Source organism: Alligator sinensis, unplaced genomic scaffold, assembly GCF_000455745.1.
Source record: "Alligator sinensis unplaced genomic scaffold, ASM45574v1 scaffold907_1, whole genome shotgun sequence".
NCBI classification, from domain to species: Eukaryota; Metazoa; Chordata; order Crocodylia; family Alligatoridae; genus Alligator; species Alligator sinensis.
In genome coordinates this window covers 1,487,909-1,500,591 of record NW_005841925.1, presented here as the reverse complement: position 1 = coordinate 1,500,591, position 12,683 = coordinate 1,487,909, and the positions used below count along the sequence as shown (strand labels likewise).

The 12,683-nt window shown below is 42.3% G+C and overlaps 1 protein-coding gene across 5 annotated transcripts in view; it reads left to right on the top strand.

The window, feature by feature from the left end:
- The window catches only part of LRP5 (LDL receptor related protein 5), a 250,039-nt gene that overhangs the window by 187,228 nt on the left and 50,128 nt on the right, over window positions 1-12,683 (top strand). For all 5 annotated transcript variants that reach the window (XR_003092970.1, XM_025198577.1, XM_014517749.2 and 2 more), the window contains exons 8-9: window positions 9,179-9,395; window positions 10,996-11,285. Coding sequence is in view for 4 of the 5 variants with exons in the window: in XM_025198577.1 (XP_025054362.1) it covers window positions 9,179-9,395; window positions 10,996-11,285 (507 nt within the window). In the remaining variant the exon portion in view is untranslated. The remainder of the gene's footprint in view (window positions 1-9,178; window positions 9,396-10,995; window positions 11,286-12,683) is intronic.

The following is a 12,683-nucleotide window of genomic DNA, read 5'->3' as shown; positions in this document are numbered from 1 at the left end:
TTCCCTACATGTTTGCAACATGCTCCTGTAGTGCTTGTCTTGGTGCTTGCATATTTCCTCTGTTCACATTGAGCAAGAAGAGTAGACTTTTGAATTTTCTTTTTAAAATACACTGAAGATGTGAAGCTTTTCATATTTTTGTGCCACTGGTTGAATTTGGTTGAGTAGAGAGTGACTTAAAACCTGTAGACCATTTGGGAGGAGGAAAGGAACTTGTGTGTTCACAGGTTCCAACTAGTTCCCAAGTGACCTTTTTAGGTAGTTCAAGAACTCATATCTTTCAGTTATCTATGACTGTCTTGAGATTTGACTGACCACAGGTCCAGCCTCATAAGTAACATTTTTCTCTTTCTGGTTGAATGCCAGATCAGCTCTACAACACAAATTGACAGGCAGTGCCAAATTAATTACTGCTTTCCAGTCATTTGGATTCATCTGATATTTACTGCATTATCCTTTTTTTTAAATTAGCATGATAAAAAGATCTCATTCATTACCATTTAAGTCTTTTGTGAATTTGTGCAGACTAATCTCAATTCCAGGCATATGCCCATTCAAAGATTAAACAGTAGTAACAGTTGTAACTATGGTGGCATCATATAGCCCAGGGATGTGCAACCCCCAGCACACATGCCAGTTATTGGCATGTGGAGACGTATTTTCCTTGGCACGCCAGGAGGTCTGTGAGGAAATTGTTAAAAAAATATTTTTTTAAGTTGCTGCTCCAGACTCTCCAAAGCAGACACAGGACCCAGGGCCACGGCAGGCTCCGGGGGCAGAGTCAGGAAAATACAGGCAGGTACACAGTCCGTGTTCTGTTGACCCTGCCCCCCCGGCTGCACCCTCCAGCCCAGCCACGCCCCTGGAGGGGAGCTGTGGGTGGGCAAGGCCAGGGCCTGGGCAGGTGCTGCAGTGGGCAACTGTGCTAGAGGCTCCTAGATGGCACGGCCCCAAGCACTGCTCACAGCAGCTGTTTCCAGGACCTTGGGGCTCCCACAGTTGGGCCTCCTCACTGGGGGCAACTCCACCCCACTTGCACTGTGCCCAGTGCACAGGAAGGCCAAGCCGGGAGCCCCCCAAGCCTGGCATCCTGACCTCGCCAGATGGTGTCCCCTCACAGGCCAGGCCTGCGGCACCTCCCCCCACACCACCCACATCCTGCCCAAATGCCTGGCCCTGGTGCTCAGCAACCTAGTGCTACCCCTCCCTCAGCCAGGCTCTCCATCCCAGCCCTAGGTACAGACTCCCCCTACTCCAGTACCATTGGGGAGTCCTGAGCACCCCAGCCCTGGTAGCTGTTGTTGGAGTGTCACTGCCACCCTCCACCAGACACTGCCCTGGACCAGCAGGCCCAAGCTTCAGCCAGTAGTGATGGGAGACATGGGCAGCGAGGAACACACCCTCTTTCTCTTTTACCTTTTTTCTCTTTCTTTCCTTCTCTCCTCTCTTTTTTCTTTTTTCTCTTTTTCTTCTCTTCTTTTTCCTCTCCTTTTTTCTTTCTCTCTCTTCTCTTTTTTTTCTCTCCGCTTTCTCTTTTCGCATTTTCTCTGTTCTTTTTTCTCTCCCCTCTTTTTGTCTCCTTTTTTCTCTTCTCTTTTTTCTCTTTTTTTGTCTTTCCCTTTCTCTTTTTCACTCTCTTCTCTCCTTTTTTCTTTTTCTTTTCTTCTTTGTTTTTCTTTTTTCTTTTCTTTCCATCACAGACTTGAGCCCCTGGCAACTGTTATACTTAAGACTTGATTAACCAGTTAATCACATATTACATAGTAACCCGACTGCATATTCATGCATTTAATGGTGCAATAAAACAGGGAATAAGCCACAAAGTTATTATACAAAATATATGTAATAATTTTATGGCTGGTTTCCACTGCGCATTAAATTGAACATGTGGCTAGGCCAATCAGCTGACTGGCGCCCCAAGCCAGATGTACTGGGTGCCCAGCTTACTACTTGTCAGTAGTCAGTATCATGATCCCAGGCTGCCCCTGCCTCAGCAGTAGGACACAATTTAGGATCAGATCCCCAGTCCCACAATGGTGCCTCCTGCCATGCCCATATAATTGTGGGATTGAGGATCTGATTCCATCATAACTTTAATTGAACATCTACCAGGGACATTAGTCCTGCTGTAGCACAATTCTGCATCTGTAACATGCTTGCTTATCAGTGGGCGTTAGAAATGTCTGTCTCAGCCAGCAATGGACTGATTTCTTACCTAATGAAATTTACTAACTAGTCACGAAGGGCTAGAATCCAGCTACAATGATGCACACCTAAATTCTGCCAATGTGGTTGAATTTTAAATGAGTATAGCTGGCCAAAAGTCAACTAGAAGTGACTGAACTAGTTTTTTACCACCTACTCCCATGTGTTGACATGATCATTTCCCAGTGACCGGGATTGGAACCAATAATACCTAGCAAGGAGAAAAATTCTGAAGACCATATCTGTCTTTCTACTTCCAAGTGAAGGCTGCTTAGGTTTGTTAGGCATTCTGCCAGTCAGAAACTATGCTAGAGAGAACTTCCGCCAATTCCATCACAGCCGTGATGTAACACTTCAGAAAATGTTTGTACTCTGATCAATGCTACAGTTCAGATCTCCATTTCATTACATATCATGTATCACATAATGTCAGCACCATCCTATACTGGTACAGGAAGCGACCAGATTGCCTAAACAGCTCTATTTATTTTATAACTTCAGCACAGCTTGCACAAGTAAATAATATAGAGTTGTATGTGAATATACATAATGAGTATTTCCCCATAGGTATCCTAAACCAGTGTCTTCTAGTCAGTGGTCCCAGTAATTAAATGATATCTTGCCATTTAGTATTTCTCACATGTTTAGAAAAAGTACTTGGCTGAAAGTGTTGCTGCTGCATTGTCCTGCTTGCAGAAAGAGTTATATCTTGTTTACTTAATATGGCACCCAGCTTGGCTTCCACACCTGAATCTGCAAAATGAACTTTTGAACCTGGAGCATTTGGCCAGCATGTTGCCTGTGGGATTGATACTCCTTTAAATAAATGAGTGTTTGGGGTTTGCCTGGACATGATGTCATGCAAATAATTGCAGAACCATTTGGATTTTCACTGCAGACATCAATGCCCTCCCCCCCCCCCAACTTCTTTTTTTAATGTTCTCTGTTTAGCTTAACTAAATGAAAAGGCATTAATCATTTTAGTCTCTGCTACTTTATGTAGCAGAGGAATTATGGTCTGATTAGTTAATACAAAACTCCCCAGAAACATTTAGATTTAAGAAATCGCAGTGTTATTTTTAGCTTTCTCAAGCTGGAGACATTTATCTGAAAGGAGTCCACTGACTTGTCAGTCTCCCATAGCTCCAGGATGTCTCCGGAGGGTTATCTTTATCCTTCAGATTGACACCTATGCACCACTCCTCTGCTTTTTCAGTCTTCTCTTTTCCCTTTCAAAAATAGCTGCTTTTAATTTCGAGAAGAGTTGAAACACTTTTCTTGGCTTTCTGGAAAGAAAGAGAGGCACTAAGTGGGTTGATCAGGTAGAGATTAGTCTTTTCTTCCATCTGTCTGTTAACAGTACACTGAAGGTTGTACAACTAGGGGCTATGTGCTACATAACCTTAAATACATGTTTAGAAAATGATTAAAATGTCCAAGCCCTACAGTAAGGTAGACAGTGCATTATACTGGAGGTTTCTGTATGCAGTACAGTTTTGGGCAGCTCTGCATGTTTTGGCTAGATTTGTCTAGAAATTCCAGCACTTGGCATGTGCTTTCCTGGTTAAAACCAGCTTGCTAGAACTGACTACAGCAGGCCTTAATATGAGGGGCGTGTGAAGCGGGCAGTATTCAATTTGGATTCGGCCTGATTCGGGGGACAGTGATTCAATTTGCTGATTCGGATCACTGTCCCGATTCAATTCAGCCGAATCTGAATCAGAAGATTCTATTCTGATAATCAGCAATTCAGCCATAGACACACCTTTATATGTTTTTTTTCTACATACCTTGAGGTACCAGGTGTGGCTCATGAACGCTGAGATGGTGGGGCGGATGGAGTGTCCCACAGGAGCACGGGGGAGTCCCCCACGCGCCTGGCAGTGGACCTGGAAGTACTTCCAGTCCACTTCCGGTCCCACTGCCAAGCACATGGTGGACCCCCCCCCCCGCCCCCCAAACACCTCTGCCAGCTCAGCAATCGGCCGTGGGGGGGCCCCGGGTGCTGGCCCAGACCCAGGAGGCACTAGTCACTGAGCCGGGGGACAGAGGGGGTCCCCCATGCACTCCATGGTGAACCCCCTCGCACTCCCATGGGACGCTCTATCTGCCCCATCATCTCAGTTTTCATGAGCCATGCCTGGTACCTCAAGGTATGTAGAAAAAACATATAAACCTGTGTCTACGGCTGAATCATCAAATCTCTCCAAATCGATTTGGAGGCCTCTGATTCAATTCAGAGAGATTAATGGGTCTCCTGATTCGATTTGGATGTACAGATTTGGCTGCCGAATTGGGCCGAATCGCCTCCAAATCAAATCAGTGACCAAAGCTTCACACACCCCTACTTAATATCTCCAAATGGCAAGCCTCGTACCTAACCTGACTTGTTTTTGAAAGAAGGCGTTCTTGTAGTGATAGTGTAGCCATGACGATCTAGACTCTAGAGAATGTGTGTGAAGCAACATTTGTTTGGCGTTATCTTTTACTAGACCAACAGTATAGTTGGGAGATAAATTAGACAAGCCATCAGGCATGATATGCCCTTCCTCAGGTCCGGACATGAAAGAAAAGCATGTGACTTTGTTAAATTTGCCTGCCTTTCACTGAACTGTTGTAGAAATGCCAAGTTTCATAACTGAGGTTTTCTTTCTGTACTAAGAGGCCCATTCAGAAAGAATGTGCTCAATTTCAAAGTTCTGTCTTCATGGGAACATGGCCCTTATCCGTCAAGTACAGGATTCCCTTGCTTTATGTGGGTTCTGTATCGGCATATTCACTCTTATGCAATGACCCTTTTTCTACCAAAAATTCATTATATGCGAGGTAAATTCAGTCTTATGTGATCAGTGTGGTGGAAGCCAGCAGTCAGCTGCTTTGTGCGGTGCGTTGTGGGAGTGATGCACACCAAAATATAGTCTCATCTGGATCTATGCTCCTTGCTCGTTGTCCATGACGCATGTTTTTGTAACAGCCATACCCATTATAATAGTGCCCTGTGCTTACGTGCACTGTCTGCTGGTGGTGAGTACCAAAGTTGTCTTGTAAAAGTGGTAGAAATGGGTCTGGGAGTCAGTACAGTTGAGATCTTGGAACATATCCCTATTTGTTACATTGTAAAGTGGGTTCCCTTTATGCAAATTTGAGTTATGCACCATTTTCCAGGAGCGCATGTGCAGCATAAAGCGAGGGAAACCTGTATTCCATACTTTAGCTTATTACAGGCATATGCGTGTATATCCCTAACTACTAGACAGATACAGCATAACAAGCCATCAGCATTGAACCCATTATGGAATTTATGCTTCGTGGCTCTGTAATATGTTCTTAGCATTTAATAGAAAGAATATTAGTTTGGTTTCTATATTAATATTTTACTAGAGTTATAATTCAAAAGAAAATAAGGATTGTCTACCTTATTAGCAATGGTTAGCACATTTTGCATGCTAAGGTGTTATAGCGCATTCTTCAGAATCTGCCTCGACTATTCTCTTCTTGTTTGTAAGTCACAAGAAAATAGAAGCAGTTTTATAAAGATATTTATCTATCTTTCCATGTAGTATAGATTTAATATACTACTCCAAAAAGAATGTCCAAGTGACAGAATCAAAAAAGCTCATGCATAGTATAGCTTCGAGAAGATAAAGGATTATCTGGTATAAGCCCCCTAGCACACCTTAGTTTAAAGGCACCATGGGATTTGAGCCACACAGGCACAGCAGGAAGTATGATTTTAAGATCAGGATCATGCCCTTTCTACTTGTCAGCACAGGAGGAGCCTGGGATTGTGATGATGTCCCCTACCCACAGGGCAGCCCCAGGCCCAGCTGAAGAACTGGGGCTGCCCTGGGAGCTTATGGTGACAATCAGCTGGTCATCAGCACTGGCCTTAGGGAAGCCCCCAGCTGGTAGGAGACTGGGACCGCTGCAGGCTGGGGCTTGACAGTATTGTCTGCATGTATGTTGGAGGCTAGGACTATCCAAGGCTGATTCTGACAACCAGTTGATTTTTGAACAACATCCCTGGAGAGCCCCAGTATGTGAACATGCCACATTCAATTTAAGGCACCATACAAACCAGCCATAAAAATAGTCTGTATTTTATATAGAACATTTTTATGGCTGGTTTTGCCATTTTCTGGCACCTTAAATGTGACATAAATGTAATGTAGAGTGGCTCTAAGAAAGACAGTCAAATGACATTTAACTCAGCCTCAAAATCTGAATTAAATTTGTAGCTTCAGCCACAAACTTCCTACATAACCTTGGCCAAAACAATCTACCCCAGGTCTCAGCTCCCTATCTGTAACATGGTATTTATACTTCCTTACCTCAGAGGGCCACTGTGATAATAAAATGCATTAACAACTATGCAGTACTCAAATACTGCAGTGTTAAGAACCATATCAATACCTAGATAGATTGAAAAATACAAATAATGAAATAGAAAGCCTTTTCCCTTCTTGAACAGTGATTCACAATCTACACAGGTCAGCAGTGATGGAGACTAATGACTATGAAGTAATCTAGGATTTTTGAAAAGCAGGGTGTAGATGGTGTGGTGCATCATCACATATAATGCAACACGCACTCTTCTCCAGTTAAAAATGATTTTAGCAACCAGGTCTCCCTCTTCACTAATAAGATAGAGACCTAGAACTATAGTATTCAATTTAAGATTGAAGCAAACAAAAAAAAAACTCCAATAAAAACCTTTATTGGAATGTGCATTAATTTGCTTTATGACATATTATCTATAAAAATGCAACAGACTAAGCAAAACAATATAAAAATATGTTGTTCTGTAGTCATTGTAGTTAAATGTACATATCTTTCAGATTCATACAACAAAATCTTAGCCTTTTTGAGTATCTTGACAGTGCATTCAGTGCTTCATTGAAAGTTATTTCCACACCTGAGTTAATGTTTCTAGAGTTAAAAAAACAGTGTGCAAGGCTGTGAAATGGGAGCTATGTTACTAGAAGCAGGTAACAGACAGTAGAATTGCTGAAGTAAGGATAGTTTCAGTAGTGGAACCATTAAAGACCATTAAAAAGGAAAAGAGTGTTGTTAACGCCTATCCATAAAGTCAATTAACTCTCTCATTGCTGCCTGAATTGAGGTGCTTCTGCCCCTGCTAGGCAGTTGTTTTTGAAAGTTGGATGAATTGGGAATCAGAGAGGGTACGATTGCACCACTTCAACACCACCCCTCCTGGTTCTGCCCCTGCTAATGACCACCATCTAATGCAGTGATTCTCAATATCTTTGGACTTGAGATACCTCTCCTTGAAAACAGCTGATAATTTCATACCATTTTTAAGTTTGGACTCAAGCACCCCTCCATAATTTGTGAATTGAGTGCCACCCAATTTCAAAAAGTAATTTATAGATTATATTACTTACTTCCTTGCAGAGGGGGTGGGCGATCAGTCAGGCAGGAATAGGCCTGAGCTTGCATCTGTCTGCTTAGATATTCAAACTTTTCGGCACCCTTCAAAGTATCTCATGGCACCCCAGTGTACTGTGGCACCCTGGTTGAGAATCACTGATCTAATGGCAGCTGGATTGGATAAAAATGTTCAAAATTCTTTGGACTTGGTGATAGGGTCGGAGTTGCATGACAGAGTTCTCTTTGATTTCCCATGCAGCCTGGAATTTTTCAGTAGTTTAATGGTGGCAGTTTTTAATTGAAGTACAGTATTCACTTTGTTTGCTTTTAATATTAAATTGAACTATATGCCACTTCACTCTACATATTCAGGTTAAACCAAAAATCCACAAAACATTTAACTTGTTTTGGTTTTTTTTTAAATAAAAAGTAGCAGCATTGCACTTCTTATTGGGGCAAGGGAAGAAGCTACAAGCTTTGGCAGCTGTATAGAGTGGCAGCTGTATAGCTCTAGGGATTTTGACTCCTGGGAAGGTACAAGGAGGTATTTTGATCCAGGAGGTGGTTGTAGTTTTTGGCACAGGAAGATGATTGTCCTCTTTCCATCCACTTTGTGGAGAAGAGGGTAATTACTTTAGCCTGTGCCTTGGATGGTACTGTGTGTAAATTCTATTAATACCACATTGCCTGAAAGCCTTTGACAGCAGCCACCCTGCCCTAGTGTCCCTCATTGCATCCATCAAAGATCCATTGTAACTGGATGTTTCTGCTAAAACGATTGGCTGTGAAATGTATGGATGTGTCACATGTTCGTGTTTGGGTATTGGAGTTAATGTACAAAGTGGGACATTTGGGAGCATCTCTGTAATCTTTTCAGCCTGTCTGCAGCCTCAGAGACAGATCTGCATTGATGTACATCTTGTTACATCTGGAAGATTCTCTTCACAATCTTAAGAGCTTAAAACACACTGAGAATTTAAATGCTGGAGTATAGTTTCTTGCAGTGAGTTCTACCATTGTGAAATTGTAGAATTTGAATGACCCAGCTCTTGCAAAAACAGCTGATAATCTCATGCTGTTTTTAAGTAGCTAAAGGGAAGAAATCTTTTTTAGCAACCAAGTCCCCCTCTTGGAGTCTTGGAGAGAACAGGGGTTAAAGGGAAATAAGCATTGACTGCTCTTATGATGCCTTCTTCATGTCTAAATTGCTGCCGTAATGTAACTACAAGATGACTGCTTGCATGGTTGTCATTTTGGCTCTTTTCTTGTTTGAACTAAGTCAACTTACCTTTTGTTTTTAAAGAAAGGTTAAAAATGATACAGAGTGTGATATATGTAATTAACACAGCTGATACTTGCCTTCTCTATTTAGATATTAAACAAAAAAGCTTTTTTTATATTTTATAGAAAAGGTAGCACTTCATTTGTGCCTTACACAGTTCCCTACGTCCATTCAGAATTATCAAGAGTTTTGTTCTCATAGGGTTTAGGCCTCTGAATTTGCTTGCTGGAGTTCCTAGCATGCAATCAGCAGTGTTTTCATTGCAACTTTATTTTTTCCCTCCTTTTCTTATGTCCATAGGTCATAAATGTTGACGGAACAATGAGGAAGACCCTCCTAGAAGATAAACTGCCACATATATTTGGGTTTACGCTGCTGGGGGACTACATCTATTGGACAGACTGGCAGAGGCGAAGCATTGAAAGAGTTCACAAAACAAGGGCAAGCAGGGATATCATAATAGACCAGTTGCCAGACCTAATGGGTCTCAAAGCAGCAAGTGTCACCAAAGTGTTTGGTAAGCATGAGCAATGCAAAATGGATTTGATACGGTTTCCAGAGGGTTGGGTTTTAATTAAGCAGCGTCCACTACTTGTGACGAGATGAATTATGCTCTCCAAAGCTAATGCTGTTTATAGGCAAGAGGTTACCTAATTTCTGTAAAGCCAGAGTAGTGAAATGTCACAAGAGAAAAGTCTGTTTTCTGTGCAAATGCAGTGAGAAAATCCACATAATTTTGAGATTGCAGATTAATGCAATGTGTGCCATTTTTCATGCTCTGCTCTTCTGAAACCATTAGGCAGCTGCTTCCCCAACATTTCAGCAGGGTAGCAGAATTTTGTAGCCTATTACAGGCATTTCACTGGTCTGACAGGAACTCATCAAGCCTCTTTCCTGTGCTTTTCTCCTGTTACAATCAGTTTAGTGTCAGTCCTGCCCAAATGACACAGTTAGATTAAGAGTTGAGGGTGCTGAGCAATTTTCAGGCAATGTGTGGCACACTGAGGAGGTATCCTGCCCATTACTGCACTAATCTTGAGCTTGTCTGTGGATCATGTTTTTAGCATAATTTAGCTCTCAGCTTGTAACGTGATATGCTGTGAAATAAGTAATTCTGTAATGCAGTAAGTTTCACAACACCCTAATATCTAACAGATGAAAATAAGGGCAAATAAAATTTCATGCCAGGCCACCCAAGCCCCTGAGTATGGGTATACAGACATAGAGGGTCTGTTACTATTTTGTGTTGTTGTTTTACAGTACTCTTCCAGTCTGCCTCTGAATTTGCTTTGATGACATCTAAAAACTGTGATGAGTTTAATTAATGAGATCATAAGCTTTAAGTGACACTTGAAGGGGGGTACAGGTTTTGGCAGAGAAGCCTCCTTAAATCACTGGAACAGAAATTACTTGAGCAGCACTGGAGGACCACATTGTCAGCTGGTCTGAATCAGGCTAGCGCCAGCAACTTCAGTGGATCTCTGTGCTGACTTTTGCCAGCTTGGGGATCTGATCTGGAATCTGTCCCTGCTCTGAAGCAAAGGAGAAAAAGAAAAAGAGGATTGTCTTCATTTAGCTAAAGAACAGAGACTTGTATTTTTGCCCTCTCTCCCCCCAAATTCCCTCACTGTTTATTCATAAAAGCACTGGTTTGCATAACTAAAATTGGGGAGGAGGGTGATCTTGTTGGAATTACTCCTGATGATGAATCCCAGCATTTGATTATATTTAACAGCTGAGGGAAGCTGCAGTTGTTCAGCTCTGTTCTCACCAGTGCCTGCCACTTGAATTCTCACACATTTAAGAATGGATGATTCAAGTAAAAATGAAGATCAGTTGTCTGGCCAAAAATAAACAAGCAGAACAAATACAAAATTGTGTCTGCCTTGACAAAATGATCAAACTGTCTGAAAAAAAATTAGAAGAGACTTTTTTAGAGCAGCGAGCTATGTTTATAAGAGGACTAAAACTCACATCTTTGGTTCAGAAGATCTGAGTTGGTTTTGGAAACCTCCCTTAACAATCACAACATTATGATATTTCTCAGTTCTATAGCTATGTTGCATTTCCATTCAAGCCATTTTTTCCCTCCTAATGAACCATCTTTTGCTTTCTAGGAACCAACCCATGTGCTGAGAATAATGGCGGGTGCAGCCACCTGTGTTTCTTCACACCTCAGGAGACCAGATGTGCTTGTCCCATAGGACTGGAGTTGCTGAGTGACATGAAGACCTGTATCATCCCTGAAGCCTTCCTGGTTTTCACTAGCAGAGCAGCAATCCATAGGATTTCCCTTGAAACCAACAATAATGATGTAGCTATTCCTCTTACCGGAGTCAAGGAGGCATCCGCTTTGGATTTTGATGTGTCAGATAACAGAATCTACTGGACAGATATTAGTTTGAAGGTATCATTGACATTGAATTCCCTGAATATGAAGGCACAGTAAAGTTAGGGTGACCATATTATTTTTAAGGAAATCCTGGATACTGCTGTTCCCCCCCTTCCCACCCCAACCAAGTCAGCAGCGCTGCTGCACACAGAGGCAGCCGGGCAGGAGCCCAGGGCACAGTCCAGCAGGGAAGTGGAGTGCCCAGCCCAGCTCCTCCTGAGCAGCAGCTGAAGATAGGGAGTGGGCTGGGCTGGACACCACTCCAGTCCTCCTGCCTTGCTCCTGCACAGCAGCAGCGGTCCTGCCTGCCTGACACCATGTCACTGCCTCCCCACCAGACTGCACCCCATTCTCCTGCCTGCCTGCCTCTGCTTCTGGGACTTTTCACTAACCAGCCAGGACTGCCTTATTAAATTTGGGACTGTCCTGGACAAACTGGGACATATGGTCACCCTAAATATAATCCCTTTAATCTTTCAAAGATCTTTTGGTTTGGTGGTGTATCAAATAGTTGCTAATTTCGTTACTGTATCCAAAGAAACTACTGGGGGCTGGGTTGGGGGAGAGTTCCATTTTTTTAAAAACACATTTGAATGATAGCTGTGTTCATGCTCCATGTAAATAACAAAGGCAGGATCCAGTTATATTAGCTTTCTGAATCTTGACTATGTTTTGTGATGTGTCCATAAATTTACCTATTTCAGAAAAGCTGCTTGCCAGATATTAGGGTAATTTAAATGGTAGGTCTGGCACCCCACTCAGCTTGCTCTACCTCTTTCCAGTTTTGACTTGAAATGCAACCCATTCAGAATTAAAATTTGACAAGTAACCCTTGGATCACTCACTTTTAGCTGTGGCTCCAGCTTGCTGCCTTGCAGCTGCATACAGTAGACTTGAAAGCTTACAGAGTTTTCACAATAAAGTTCTCTTTTGGTGTGTTTCCTGAGCCATCTGAAATTTGATATGTAACATTTCTGGTTTTTAGCCAGGTGCAGGCTAAGGAGAGTCATGTGTCATCCATCAATGTTGTTTAATTTTCTTTTAAGTGAATTAAATACTGGTGGAAAATGTCAGATTGATATTACTGGAAACTGACTCCTCTGTTTAGCTCCTTAACTGTGAAAGCTCCCATGTTAAAGTGCCTCAACAGGGAACAGTTCACTTCTAGGGACCATGGGGGTAATTCAGTTTCCATAGCCACTCTGTGGAGACTAGTAAACGTTTCACTTCAATGCTAGCAATGGGTTTTGTGATGTGGACTCCTTCCTACTAGGAACTGTGCCAGTATAATAAATTCATGTGCTGCAGATAGCAGATGCAATTGCTAAATAAATCACATACACACACCTGGGGAGCTAAAATGATTCTGTTAACAGTGAATAGCAGAAGATGCCATATCTTCTTTGGAGGGCA